The sequence below is a fragment of the Phoenix dactylifera genome, chromosome 15 (genome assembly GCF_051530095.1).
Source record: "Phoenix dactylifera cultivar Ajwa chromosome 15, Ajwa_hap1_PhDact_Kaust_v1.1, whole genome shotgun sequence".
Lineage (NCBI taxonomy): Eukaryota > Viridiplantae > Streptophyta > Magnoliopsida > Arecales > Arecaceae > Phoenix > Phoenix dactylifera.
In genome coordinates, this window is record NC_143204.1 from 16,461,006 (window position 1) to 16,476,786 (window position 15,781).

At 39.4% G+C, this 15,781-nt stretch overlaps 1 protein-coding gene across 4 annotated transcripts; it reads right to left on the minus strand.

Moving 5' to 3' along the window:
• Nucleotides 1-1,166: 1,166 nt before the first annotated feature.
• Nucleotides 1,167-14,501, minus strand: LOC103704197 (uncharacterized). Of its 4 annotated transcripts, none has more exons than XM_026803484.3 (8): nt 14,249-14,501; nt 14,023-14,143; nt 12,539-13,796; nt 8,703-8,855; nt 5,213-6,092; nt 4,378-5,042; nt 2,242-4,286; nt 1,167-1,726 (listed from the first exon to the last, which is right to left on the minus strand). In XM_026803484.3, exons 3-8 carry the CDS (start codon nt 13,746-13,748, stop codon nt 1,697-1,699), a joined length of 4,983 nt encoding a protein of 1,660 aa, XP_026659285.3. In that variant the 5' UTR covers nt 13,749-13,796; nt 14,023-14,143; nt 14,249-14,501; the 3' UTR covers nt 1,167-1,696. The 4 variants fall into 4 exon arrangements, with proteins under 4 accessions (XP_026659285.3, XP_008785609.3, XP_038990022.2 ...); XM_008787387.5 differs by having other exon boundaries at nt 8,703-8,906; XM_039134094.2 differs by having other exon boundaries at nt 8,703-8,906; nt 12,539-13,901.
• Nucleotides 14,502-15,781: the final 1,280 nt, after the last annotated feature.

The window sequence follows — 15,781 nt, forward strand, 5'->3', positions numbered from 1 at the left end:
CAAATAGCACAATACATACCACACCAACAAATAAACAGCATCGTAACAGGTCATGGCACACTTTAATCCTTAGTTACAATTGTGTGCTTAATATATTAAAAATGTGTAGTTCTCATTCCGAGCTTAATCCCAGCATCTATAATAGGCAGCACACAATTAGCCAATAAAGCAAGTTAAAGACATACAGAAGCTTAGCTTCTAGAATGTTCCAAATTCTCAAGATTCCACTTAACAAGTGTCTATTCAAATCAAATCTAAAAAAGCCTTTAAAAGTAATCTTAAGCTTACCATTCAAATATAGCTCTATACATCAAAAACCTCTCAAAGTTGAAATAATGGCAAAAGCTAGAGGAATTCGACGATGCATGTAAACAATAGAAGTATAAAACAGACTCCCTTTCAACTTCTGAGCTTAACTGATTAGCTATGAGACACCATATCACAATTGACTTCGGCATCTCACAAATAACTAAAATATTGAACAAATTCACTCTCCACCTGATAACTATAATCATACCCATGTTTTCTTTTAACTCAATTCCTATTTTACTTGTTCATATTTCTCCCATATGAAGGCAGTTAAGCCAATGACTGAAGCCATGAATAACTTGAACTATTTCACTCTCCAAGTAATAGCTACAAGTTATTCAAATTTATCTATTTTTCATATTCAAAATCATGTTTTTTTCATGGGCATCACATACTTTGTTTCAGTCAAAGGGACGTTATTGAAACCTCGTATTAGAACTGGGTATTTCATGTACCATCAGCATTCCTCAACCTTAAGTAGTAGAAGAATTCAGGGAAATAAGAATCCCTTTAGAATTTACAATAGCAATGCATGCAAGTCCATACTATCATCGGAAGCCTAAAATGTAAAAAGTTTAATGTGGCAACTAGAAGGAAAAAAAATACATCAACTAAAGCCAAGAAACTAATCTGTAATCACTTCTAAAAAGAGAGTTAAATATGTGCCAATATCACTCTCAGTGGTTCATAAGAGTACTCCATGCACTCTTTACTACACTCAATAATACGAATTACTATATAATCTCAAGCACGATCAAACCACTAAACTTTGTTTAATTAAGACCGACGGGCCCTGTCATGCATCAAGTTATCTCCCATTGATACAGAAATACTGAAATGACAGCACGATATCCAAATTAGGGAAAATTAACTTTCTCGAGTTTAAAAGAAATGCTGTATCTACATTTGAAACAAAAAAAAAAAAAAAAAATCATAAAACTTGGTGACTCAGGCATTGAAAGCTACGAGTAACTCTATAGCATCATGGCTTCTTTAGTTGGAGGCTCCTCAGAGAGAGAGAGGGAGAATCATAACAAAACAAATTTGCCACAGTAAACTAAGCAATATTTTACAAATCAGATACCTATAATTGATGACCAGGCAGAAATGAGTCAAAAAGCAAACGCCATCTAGAGACATGGGTAACATACATATCTGTTGCTCCCCCAGAACTGTTGAGAAGAATATTATCAGCTAAAATCCTGGGCTGTGTGAAACAGCTAACTCAAAAACCCACCTTGTCAGAAGCCAATCTCTCTCATCAAGCCTTCAACCTCTCATTAAAAGATTTTTCCTGCACCAGCAAGTCTTCGTGTGTATGAAGGGGAACCACAAAGAGAGGAAAGAAGATTGCTCTAGAAGGCACTCCATAGCTACCGGTCATTATCTACATCTTGACATATTTGTCCACATAAGCCTGCAAAAAGAGGAAGCCAGATTTGTTCTTAGATTTTGAATTTCTCAATGAAACACCTTAGTCGCATACAAAGAAGGAAAAACTACTATCTATTAAGCATATATTGTTGGTGTGAACAAACAAAACCACAGTAGGACCAATATTTAATAGCTACCGTTACTGGGGCACATTCCTTGTTCAAAATTCCTCCATTTAAGCCATGCTCTGCCCAAGGCCCCACCAAGAGACCAGAGTCAAATAAAAATATGGAAATTGAACCCAAGACATAAATATGCCTTATTAAGACCCTTAATCAACAAATATTTAATTCAATAAGCAGTATTGTCAAATAATTCATACTCAAATCAGTAGAACACAAAAGAAGGAAGACTGAAGACATATATCATGCTCGGAGGAAAGGCATTACCTTTGGGTGCATAAGCTTGAAATACTCATATAAGATTTTACTATTTAAATCTACAAAATGATAAAAAAAGAGAGCATAAAATTGTATGGTATAAGCAATATGAACATACCATCACCAGCTTGGTCAGTTTCCGCTGCGATGACTCTACATACTGATTGATCTTTGCCTGTGTTTTAGGTATCTGATGACTTGGAATTGCACCAGAAACCTTATCCACTGTTTTCTTCACAATGGTCTTAAATGCCTCTTTGCTCATATTTCCCTGTCTCCATGATGGCTTTAGGACTTCCTTCACAAAATCTGCAAGGGCAATCTTGAGAAGTTTCATTGACCTTGATTCCTTGCTCTTCTTCTTTCCAGGCGATCGAACCTGGTCAATCTCAATTTCACCTGCAGCAGTGTTCCCCACTTCAAGTGGAATAACTGGGCTCCAGTTTTTCCCATCCACTTGTTGAGGGCTCTCATTCTCAACAGCACCCACTTCTGCATCTGTGGCCCCCTCACCAAATTCATCAACTTCAGACTTAAGTTCAGCACCTGTGCCATCTTTCTGCCTATTGCTATCCTCAACATCTGCAGGCCTAGTCAAGCTGCTAATTTTTGGAACCATGCCTGCATCATTAGCAGCTAGGTTCTGATCTTGAACACGATCTAGCTTCTTGAGCATGTTAGAAGATGGTTCGATGCTGTCAAAGAGTGGATCATATGTACCAGATGCAGGATCCCTAACAAACTGATTGTGCACATCAGGTAGCACTTCTGCAGAAGTTTCATGAGAATAACCACCAGTTCTTGGCAAGAATTGCTCTCCTGATCTTCTCAAATTGGGTGGTGAAGCTTTCAACCTTGAACCAGAACCACCTAACGGATCATCGCTTGAACTGAACAAAGAATCATATTTACTGGAACCAAACTTTAAGCTTCCCGGTGTCTCTTCAAAAGTAGATGCAAAAGGGTTGTAGTGGGTTGGGATAGACTTATTTGGTGCCCCCATATCAGACAGCTGATGTGGCAAATTGCTTTCTGAGAAGCTCAATGACGATCTTTGGAAAGAAGGATTAGCCATGCCTGGACCACCCAGGTTTGAAGGAAAATTAGGACTGGCAGAGCGTTGTTGGCCATATGGAGGATGTGAATAAGGCACATTGCTCACAGAAGGGAATTCTTCCTTAGAGAAGACTCTTGGGGGCAGACGATCCCCTGGGAAAGACTCAGATCGGTTTGAAAGGGCTGGAGGAAACACAGCACTGCCTTGGGAATACGACTTAGAGGAACTAGGTCCCTGACCGGGATATGGAATTCGAACATCATCGCGAAGAAGAGATTGATGGTGCAAATGAGATTCCTTCTGCTGCAAATCCGAGAGGACTCGAGAACCTTCGGGCATCGGAGGGGGGCATGATAACCAATCTTCTCTAGGAAATGGTTGATTCTGCTGATTTCCCACTGGCAAAAGCCTCCATTTAAACTCATCCATATGCAATGGAGGATGATGAGATGACCCCGTTGACTGGAAAGGTTGATGATGGAAATCAACAGCCTGCGAACGAGTCAGCTCACCTGGAGAGTAGGGCCTTATAGAAGGCTGAGAAAAGTCATTTCTAGGTGGGATGGCGTTTTGCTGAAACTGCATGCGCAAAAATTCTGTTGCAGGAAAGGCAGGCCTGCTGGGAAATCCATTCGCATATGAAGGTGGTGGCAGAGAGGGATTGGGCCACATGGAGTTCGAAGGATGCATACTTTGAGAACGGTAATCACTAGCCACAGGTGGTTGATGGGAACTTAACATACCAAAGGGTGGACGATGCAAGTGATAGCTTGTGACTGGTGGTAAGAGATTCTCTCTAGGATGTTCTGAAGCAAATGGTGCAGTAATACTGTCCGCAGGAAAGAAGGGAGGAGGATGACCCTGAGGTGCAGATGGTAGCAGCTGAGATGGCTGAGATTTAGTATCTGGCACTGAAACTCTGGGTGGTGGAAACTCATTTGGAAGCAACCTTTGATTCCCAGGCTGGCTTGTCAGACCACAATTTGAATGTGAATGGCTCACAGGACTTTGGCTTTGATATGTCTGAGATACTAGAGCATGTTCTGAATATGGCTGAATAGAAGGGACCTGATTTTGAGATGCACCAGTCTGAATAGCTTGACCCTCTGCACAAGAAAAGTGAACAACATTTTGAGGTTCCAAAATAGCAGTGGAAGCATAAGTGGCTTGAAAAGACTGAGAAAAATGTAGCTTTACCTGTGTTAGGTTGACCCAAAACAGTTTCACTGATCAAACATTCAGATTTTTGAGCAGGTGAAGGCTGGGAGGATTCCAGCAAAGGCTGAGTTTGTTCTTCCTCTGCACTATTAATCTTAGGTGCCTTCTGCAATATTTCCAATTGTCGTGGTTCCTTCACTTGACTAACAATATTTTGAGAACCATGATCAGTGATTTGTTGTTCCGCAGCATCATTTTTCAAACTCGGTGACGCATCAGCTGTTACAGCGTCCACTGCAAATTTCTTACCCAAAACTCCATCATGAGTAATCTTGGTGCAGGCTTTGGACAATTTCTCATCAGTCTGCATCTCGGGGCTCTTTGTTGCTTCCAGATCCACATCGTCACGTTTCTCAACATCCATATTTCTCACTGAACTCTTAACATGGTGGCAGTTTTCAGAATCCAGAGCATCATCATGCACATCATAGTTGTCAGAACCTTGTGCAAAGTCTTTATAATGTGGCTGCCTGCGCCTGTGGTATCCAACATCACGGTGGAGAAAACGACAAGATGCTCCACGGAAGCACCTGCCTCGAATAAAATTGAAACATTCGGGAGGCTGATCGCGATCTGCTCTTGCAAATAAGGTAGTCCGCCTATAAGCTGGTGGTGACTTACTCCTGCGCCTCCTAGGGGACCAGCTGAAAAACAAGTATATGAGGCTTTGTAGACTGCACAGCATTTGCACTTGAATATGAATGTGCACTCATTGATGGCATGTGAAGCAAAGCATTTGAAATCTTGAATATCCAAAAATAAATTGACTTAGCAAGATATACACCAAATTATGTAGAAATTCATGATATTGTACCTGCGAGATCGGCTGCGTTTGTCTCTTCTCCTGGGACTGCGACTTCTCTGCCTCCATCTACTCTGTTGAGGTGACCGACTGCGACTCCAACTCCTCACCCTCTTACCGTGCCTTTCATTGTAGTGTATCCCATCAGAATCGCTGTCACTGACACCTTCTCTTACCAATCGCCCAAATTCATCCACATTTGGGGCAGTAGAGTCTTGTTTTGCATCCTCCATGTGAAGTTGAGTGACTTGATGGTCAGCATTGACACTTTTGTCTCCCACAACATCATTGTCCTCAGAAAGCTCATGATTTCCAGTCTTATCATGCAAACTTTGATCATGTAGCTCGTGAATACTAAGATCAGTCACATTTTCAATAGCATCAACAGGATTTAAAAAGACAACATCTGGTGGTGCAGATTTTTGAGGCAATGAGCTGCCAAAAGTAGCAGCTTCTTTGGGCATTGTGGACAGACAATGACTTGAATCAGTACGTAGTCTGGATCTTTCAGTCTCAGGAACACTCTTAGGGCTAAAATTTGAAGGCACTTCACATCCCTTATCCTTTTGCAAGCCTAACCTGCCTAGTGCAGCTGATGGGGAGGTCCTAGCAGGGTTGATGCTATCCACGTAGTCTTTCTTATCATCATCTTCTCCACTGTCATCTGAAGCATAGCCTTGTATAAGACGGAACGGGCTTCCATCTTTAATAAATACCCTTGGAGTTTCGGCAGTTTTGCGACAAGCAGAAGTTGGCATAACATTGACCCAGCTAGAATCTTGAGTTATCGGCCTCACAGACTGTTGCATGTTGCCATCGACAGCACACTCAGCAGCACCAGGCAGAGGCCTGACTGGGCTAACATCTTCGATAAATGATGAATCCTTGTCATCTGAAAACAATATCATATTGATAATTTGTCTGAAAATAAAGTTAAATACCTACTTAAGTGAAAACATGGAAATAACCCCAGCCAGAGGCAGATAAACCATAGTGTAACCATCATACGAACACTTTAAATATTCAAATATCTAAATATATCCAAACATACATGGTGGTAGGAAGCAAAAACAATTTACTCGAGAAATACAGAAAATATCTATCTGAAAAAAAATTGTAAGACTTCCTCAAAATTTAATAGAAGTTGTTCCCCACCTTGAGGCTCATGAATAGGTGTAACTAAAGTGGAGCATGCACATCCAACAATAGAGAGTTGATGTAAATTGTGTGCATATTTCATGCCACTAACAGGAAACATAGACATTATCCTTAGATTGCGCAATAAACGGTAGAGATTGAATATGTTTTCTTATTTATCATCGCATACCAAAATTGTAATTAGAAGTCATTATGGTAGAGTTAATCTTTCAGCTGATGTTAAAAATACAGTGATACTGTCAATACAGAATATCAACATTGTACACATTACCAGCCAGGATTGGCACAATGGTTGGTACATTACCAACTGATGTTAAAAATAGAGTGATATTGTCTTCCAAAGTTCTCAATTACTGTGGGTGTAAAGCAGCAACTTGGGTAACTCTAAGGGTGCACGAGGCATTTAAAGAGTGTTTTTGATACTACTGACATGTGAAATAGGCATGATTATACATGTATTGCTACTACTAATTTACATCAACATTAATGGTCGGACAAATGTTGCAGAAAGGTCAAGTAAGATGTGGACCTAAACTAAGTATTGAGGTGACTTTCAGATGATACAACTGTGGGCCAACATGGGTCATATATGAGGAATAATAGTTTAACAAGTTATGTGGTAACCAGGTGACCTGTTGACCCACCAGCATAAGCTGCTTGAGACAAATAAGGATATGAAGGAGAAAATAACAGAGAGACACAATAAAGAAAATAGAACAAGAGAAAAACAAAGAAAGAAAGAAAGAAAAACGAAAGAAGCGACTGGCCCCTATATGGAGTCAACTTAAGCGGCCAGCTATTAAGACAAACTTTCTTATTTTTCTTGTTCATTTATTGAGTCCCACTTCTCTGCTTCTTAACTTAGGGAGATTTGAGGATCCAATTTCCTGAAGAAGAACCATGATCAATATGGGTTAGCCACAGGACTCACATATACAACAATATGGGAGATTTAGTTTTTATGGAACAACAATGGAGACCAAAAACATGCTCACCCTCTCTTTTCCCTTTGAGCATGGCAGATCTCCACATTGTTGGTAGAGTTGGTCTTAGGGCCCAAGGACATGTCTTTGCATTCACTCGCATCCTTGGTCAAAAAGCCACATCCATCAATTGTCCTATATCCAATCTAAAAATCAGAAAAACCCCTTTGATATTCAATACTGTAGATCAGTCCTTGAAAAACCATGCCAAACCTTCCATGACACACCTAAAATGGCAAATGCTGCATGCTCACGCAAAACCAAACAAAAGTGGAAAACCATAATGATAATCAAAGATGACCAAATTCAAGGATAAAGACAGACCATTTGAAAAGCTAATGAGGCCTAATTTGGAAATGGCATAATGATGGGACAAGGCATTTATCCTGCTTTATACCTGGGATAAATGCAAAACATGCCAAAAAATGACCCACAATTATCTATCCCCAACACCTCAGAAATACTGGGGTTAACCAGGACATGGTGATACCATAGCTACCAAGGAACCAGGTTATCCCCATATTTTATCCCACCTTTATTAATGAAATGGCCAAAAAACCCATTTATTAGCAAAAGGAAACCACAAAGGGAAGGGCATATTTGTCTTTTAACCCAACAATAATCACTGTAATGTCAGTTGTACTATGGTACAGCCTAATCAAGACAAGGGGATAAAATTGATTTATCTAAAGAAAATTAAAAGACTTATCCCACCTTGTCCTGCCTTATCCTGGAATTTATAATACCCAGGATACCTAAAACTTGTCTCCAAATTCCCCATCCCACCTCTAAGCTAGGCCTGAAAAAAGCACATATCTAAAATAAAAAATAAACAGTGGATGTACAGCAGTTGCTATTAATTAATCATGAGTGGAAAACATGTTCTGTTAGACTATACAGCATCAGAAAGAGGAAAATTATATATGTGCAATTAATTTGTTTCTCAACTGAACTTGAGAAGACCACCACTGTTGTTGGATAATCATTTACTTTTTCCTTAATGTTAACCAGTATCATTTTGTTTTCCTTATAAAGTATCCACCCTTACTGAGATATATCAGTTGTCCAATATAAGGTTCCCAAAATGACGTCTCTCCAAGAGCTAAGTCATTTGAAATTTAGCAGACAATCATAACCAATTTCATGCAGCATAGGAATGAATTATGCAGGAATAAATAGATAAAACAATTATTTTGTAATAACATAATGAAACAAATTTTTTGTCGAAGCAGAATATCTAATTATGAGGGATAGATAACATAATGAAACAAATTTTTTGTCGAAGCAGAATATCTAATTATGAGGGATAGAAAGGGCGATAAGTGGAAAAGAAAGCAGAATAAAGAGCTTCAAACCAATACCTTCCCTTTTGTCTTGCAGAAAGGATGAAGGCCCTGAACAGGATACAGTGCTAGGCGCTGCACCCTCCTGAACGTGCTCTGCAGTACTCCGAGGTGCTGGCTCTTCAGCAACATGTCTTCCATTAGTTAGAGAGGCGGATTCTCCAGTCGGTTCTGTATTCAATTTGATGAAACCAGCATCACCACCAGGCAGGCCAACATCATCTAGATATATGCCCCATATGGCAAAAGGTTCATTATCAATGTAATACAGAAAGACACGTTATCTCTGACAAATGAAATAATATAAAAACAAGCATTAAACAGAAAATCATTTGAACTTTTTTGTGTATGAGAGGACATGTAATAAGAAATACAAGTTCAAAAAACAGTCCCAAAGCTGATTTGATTTGAGTAATTGGATGAAATTTAAACAAGGCAAAACAAGAAGTACATGCAAAGAGCATCCACACATAGAAGAAGCAGAAAAAACAGTCAAGTGCCAGAGGCACAAGCAGTAGCCTCAAAAACAAAGTACAGAGTCAAGAGACCAAGTCTGGCCAAAATAAATAATTAACAATGAAATGCAACCAAAAAAAGACTCAGCAGTGGTGAGAACTCAGAAAACATTGCAAGGTAAAGCAGAAGGCTTAGACACTCCAAATGTTACCACGCTGACAGCACAAAACAAAACAAAACTGAGGTCCGTTCCGTGCTTAAGAAGTGGGAATAAGCTAAAGCACCTGGGCATTAGTTGTTCCCAAAGAGGCAACATGATGGTGAATAACAATCAACTGCGGATCACAACCATGCAAGGGAACCAAATACTCCGGAAATAGGTTGCCTTAATAATGTCTGTTCGCTTGCCTTGCTGAATATTACTACGCTGAAAGCATGGACAAAACAAAAACTGGGTCTCTTTTATTTTCAAAATGTGGGCAGTCCTTTCTTTGCCTGGCATCCCTCAATTGCAGAAAAGCTGCATGTTTCCTTTACATTAAAGAAGAGAAACCAGCTTGCTAGATGACAAACATAGATGCTGACAATTTCACAAAAAACAACATGTTCAATGTCAATTGTCAAAAACTTAAGGCATAAATTGCATATCTAGAAACCCACCGCCCACTCACCCAAAAGAAAAGGGTGACCAAGAAGCCAAGAAATAAGAGAAAAGAGAGGATAAATAAATTCAATGCAGCAGATGATGTTGATAATAATCATGCATAGCCACCTTACTGAGCCCTACATGCTTAGGGAGAAATAAACTTGAAAGGCTTAACAGTTGCCTGCCCCCCAACCAAACACATACCAAAACAGATGCACATGCACACACCTCATGCTAAAGCAACGATGTAAAGTTAGGTCTACGACAGAGGTTTCATGGAGTGACAAGCCACCTATAAATCCACCATGCCATTCCCTAACAAGCATGGTATTACATTACCAAAGATTCTAAACCTTTCCCCGACCTCATCCAACTCACAATCTTTTGAATTATATGAATCTTAGGACATGAAGCCACAATCCAAAGACATCAATAACAACAACAGAGAATCAAGTTCTTTATCGTCAACAATCCTATACCAGAAAAGTCCAGCGGGGGACCACGTCCAATCTAACATACATTCAAATGAAATTCCTCATCACTTCAACCACCATATCCTCCTCGCTCAAAACAAATTTAGGGCGGGAAGATAATAAATAAATAAATAGATAAATACGCCTAAAGAGTCTCATCCTGAGCTAAAGAACACATACTTACAAGCAATGATGGGCACATGGGAACTACTCATCTCCCTCTCAAAAAACACACCACCCACAAACGTTAACCAGAGCGAATATCCACATACCAAATGGCCCACCCGGGAAGCTTTTAAACCAGCTCATACCCTACATAACTCCAACTAACAAGGTCTTCAACAAATTTAACTTTTGTTATCCAATATGGCATAAACCCATAAAAGAACCAGACCAAAGAAATCCACCTAGTACAAATGCAGCTGTTAAAGAATATTTTTTGAGGAAATAACAGATCAGACCTTCCCCACAAGCAACAGTACTCCAACGTACAAAATTCAGGGTAAGGTGCAATTTGTATGTGCTAATAATTAAATTCTGGGAATAAACATATTCAACTAAGAGCCTTTCAAACTTGACCAGTTACTTGAATAGTCCTAACATATCATCAATCAATAACAGTCATGAACTGAAGATGCCAGGAAGATCTTCAATATGATGCTCTTCGGCAAAAATAGTATAACCATGACAATCCCATTGACAAAGAATCAGGAAGAATACAGAACACTAACCAAGAAAGAAAAAGAGCCAACAGTAACATCAATATTTATATAAAGCTGCATTAAAAAGAATTCTAATATCTGGAGCCAACGTGAACCTGTTGATCTTAATCAAGTTAGAGCAATAAGTAGTGGCTAAAGAGCTTTGGGAGCTGGTGCAGGGAGCAAATACAGAGGATTTAAGTGGGTGTGACATCAACTAAGGCTAAACTAGTACATTCCTTAAATTACTTCCTAATAGAATAAGATCAGTTACTGTCATCAGTCCAAAGGGTGGCCTGATTAACATCAGACAAAACAAGTCACTAAAGTACCTATACCTTTCTGGCAGAGCATAGTAAAAAGGTAGAGAATTTTGGAGAGTTATCCAAAAAATTACCGATCAAAATTAGATATGGAAAAGTTTTTAGAAAACAGTACTTCAGGTATGCATTAAATTCTAATGTATAATGGCAATCATTGAAGTGTCAAAGCTACAATTCTCACTATTAGAAAAACTTAGAATTGTCAAAGGCCATTGCATAAATAATTTGAGCTTTTAAATTGATTTAACATTTACATTATTCAAAATGTAGAATTTTACTTCTTATTTAGAGACACAACATGAGTAAATAAAATTGAAAAGTTCTTCTTAGGGCAGATGTTGGTCTACAGGAACTTGTAAAGCTCCAAATTTTGTTCAGGAGATTGACATTAGAAAGTTCCTTGGTCATCCATTCATATCATCTTCTTCATCATCCTCCCTTAACCTTTACCTTTGCTTTCTTATGCATGAGTTAATAATCGTCCTTATTCTTTTTTCTTGATAGATGAAGTTTTTGACTTTGAGCCATGACATAACTAATCCGAATTAAGACAATGGATTTGAGCTCTTGAGGCATACTTGTGACTGAGTAGTTGCCATTTCTGCATTCATCAAAGGAGTTTGCCACTAGGAGAATCAAGCGTGCTATTGTTAATAAGAAATGGAGCAGGAAAAGACTTTAAATGTCTAATGTGGCTTAGACTGATCCCTCCAATATCCATTTTCAAACTTCTCAGAGGAAAGCCCCACCATAGATAGACAAGTTCTGAAGATGGCAAAAACAAACTTAGATGTATCAAAACAATTCAATGGCTTTTCAAATGAAACAAGTAATGCTTACTAATATCTTCATTCATCCTCACACTCAGAGATTATGTATAAAGATGGAGAAACGGTAGCACATCGCCAATTATAAGATTTCTCAATTCTAAGAGAAATATGGCATAAAAATAGCAAGAAATCATCTTAAAGATCACAACAAGAAATATGAGCAACAATATTGTGAGAAATCCACCTCAAAATTAAAATTTCAATATTCACATGACCATGTGCATCAAAACCAACATATCAGTATAAAAAAGAGACTTGCAATAAGCATAGAGATGAAAGGCAGCCACACTTATCAGACACTGGAACAACAAGTAAGAATGCATGAAATAGCAATTCTGTGCTATTAATTTTTATGGCAACTAAGGATTCATGAATCCATAATGTGCAAGGGGAGTGAAGAATGAAAGGACAAGATGTTCACTGACCTTCCATATCCATGTCTGATGCAGAAGGTGAACTAACTGCAACTTCATTTTCCAAATTACCGGATTGCAAGGAATTCTCCATTTCAGATGGCCTCTCTGGATCTTTATGTGATTCCATTTCAAAACGATATTTCCTTTTCACCCACTGAAAATACTCATACCCAACAGCAGCAGCACTCCCAGGTGCACCTCCAAACAAGAAGGCAAATTTTGGATTCCCAGCCTCCTTTGTACAGGCCAAGTTTTCAAATTCAGGCCCAACTTTTGCAATGAATTGACACAGCACCTCGATATTCCGAACAACTTCTTCTTCAACTGGCTTGGGTGGTGGTGGAGGGAGATCTCCAGTCACTTCTCTTTCCACTAGTGGAACCTTCTTTCCAGCATCATCAACTTCGCCAATGTGTGAACTGCCAGTTACAGGGGCATTCTCGCCTGACCGTGCTGGAGTAACTGGATCATCAGTAGTAACATGCTCAAAGGAACGGGTCCCATCAGCCCCAGAATCCACAGATGGTGCCTCAGGAACAGCTGGAAGTTCCACCATTGGAGGCGCCGGTGGAGTCGGTGAAGGTGGAACGGGTGGAGGAGAAGCCGGAGGAGGGGGAGGCGGAGGAGGTGGGAGGGAAGGGGGGTGGGCATCTCCAAGTGAAGTACTTCCGAAAGGCACGAACGGGGCAGGTGTTATCGAGACAAAATTAGATGGGGGAGGAGGTGGAGGGGTAGGCCCATGTTGAATCCCCATAGGGGGCAGATGGGAGGTTCTATACAAAACTTGTCCCTGTGAAGGAGGAGGTGGAGGTGGATACATTCTTGGAGGCGGCGGCATCTGTTGCGGTACTTGATGTGCATTCTGGCTTAGCATGGGTGGAGGGTACGAAGTGCCTGGCCGAGCATAAGAAGGGAACATTGGGGCACTTTCATGGGGGTGGATGTAAGGCTGCCCCATGTTCATTGGTGCAGGAGGTGGGAAGTGGAGAGGCTGCTGAGCCGGTGGAGGAGGCAGGGCATGCGGATAGGGAACGGAAGGCGGGCCAGATGGAGCTTGATGAATTTGTGGTTTAGGTGGGGGGCCATGTTGGATAGCAGGAGGGGGCAGACCAAGTGGAGTTTGCTGGAAGGGAGCAGGGTGCCCTGGAGGGGCTTGCTGCAATGGAGGTGGCGGCGGCCCATGCCGAAACTGGGGGGCATAGCCGCCTTGTCCAAACATCTCACTTTCAGTAATCTCTTCTTCGAAGTTCAAACACTTTGGAGTTTCCTACATGATTCAAGCTAGAAACTTTCAGCTAATTCTTTTAAAAGAAAAAGGAGGGAAGGAGGGAGAGGAGGGGGAGAGGGAGAGTTCTGCTTGCTATCATAACAACTGCATAAAGTAAGAAAAATCCACCAACAAGGATTTAAAGATAGCTCAATACTGCACAAAATGTATATATAAATTCTAAATCTACCCAAAACTACTCGAAAAGCGACAAATTTATAAGTACCTCCGATTACCAGTAATTCAGAAAACGACTAAAACCCTCTCTTTAATCGCACAAGAGTATGATCTCCAAGATCTCCAAGAATCCAAAACCCTAACCCTCTAAGCCGCATCAGATTCCAAACCTAGGGCAAGCACCGATCATAGCAAAACAACAAACAAATTCCATTGCTTCACAAAACGAAACCCATCGAATCCTGCAACCAACAAAAAATATAAAAAAAAAAAACCTTTTTCGCTGGAGAAGGCGTACAAATCCGCTATCACAACATCGCCCCTCGCGATTGCCGAGGACTCGGGGATTGAGAAGCAAGACGGGGGGAATTGCTATCGAAGAAAGCGAGAGTTTTCGGATTTGGATTCGAACTCGACGAGCGAAGGAAGGATCAACCTCGGAAGAGTTTCCTTCAATTCTTTTTAGTATGCTTTTCGTAACAGCGGGGGTTCGTGAGAGGAGGGGGTGTGAGTTTGCTCGGTTACATTGAAGGTGCCAAGGAGGCCTCAAGAGGGGTATAAAGCGTGGCGTCGGACGTGGAGCGATGAGATGGACAAAGATGACCGTCCAAAATGAATCGAACGGTCTAGGATCTTCCGATTGGAATAAATTTAGATTAAACTGATTTAATACGAAGACGGCAGATAAGGTTATATTACATGAAAACATAAATTTTATTGGTTTTTTTCTCAAGAATGATCTCCTAAAAATTTAAATTTGCATGCTCCCTCCAAATTTATATTTATTTATGTGCCTTCATAAAATACCTTTTTTACACTTCTAATATAATACTTCTTCTAACACTATTAATAAAAACTATATTTATTTTATTTAAAATAAAATAAAATTTTAAAATTACTTTTTTGTCCACCATCACGATCGCCTTATAAATGTTTCTTTTTGCACATCTATCCATTAAAAATATTTTAGTTATTTTAATTTAAAATAGTTAATTTTTTAACAGCATTAGATAGTGTGCGTACATATTGCAAAAATAAAGATAAAAAATAGATAAAATAGAAAAATATGCATTTACGAAGGTATATATGCAAATATCAATTTTGAAATGGTATTCATATAAAATTTAATATTTAGAAGAGTATTCATACAAAAAAAACTCAATTTTATTTTTTTGGTACGGAGCCTTTTAGACTTATTATTTTGATCTCCATTGGTATTAAATCTATTTCTTCTTTTTTTCTAAATGACTGAGCTATCCTTTGTGATATTAAGCCTCTAGTGGCATCAGTATGCATTGACAGAAACTGGCAATGTATGGATGATGATACAAAATATTTTTCATACAAGACTAGGGAAGATTGTTAGGGATCTGTAATAGGATAATAAATTACTTTCACGTGTGATAAGCTTTTGAGAAATTCAATGAAATTATTTGCCTTTTTTTTATATTCATGATTAAATCTTGATTATTGATTTACGGAAGGTAAAATAGGTGCGGAAATTACTACAAGAGAGATACGCCGGATAAGGTAGGGTTTATGCATCCATGTAGTCGTACAATCAAGCACATCATCAAGAAGAAAAGAGCCTTTGATTTCGTGCCATAATATCAAAAATAATGGATGATCAATTATATGAATACGAGCCATATGCATGAAGGCTATATTCGATGGTTTCAATTTCAGAAATTGCATTCTTTCCAGCAAAGTCAAAGAATGAATGAAAAAAGCACAGCAAGAATGGGGAGGGAAGTTTTTGGAATATTATGCTGATAGTGCAAATTATGGTTAATAAACACCACTCTCAT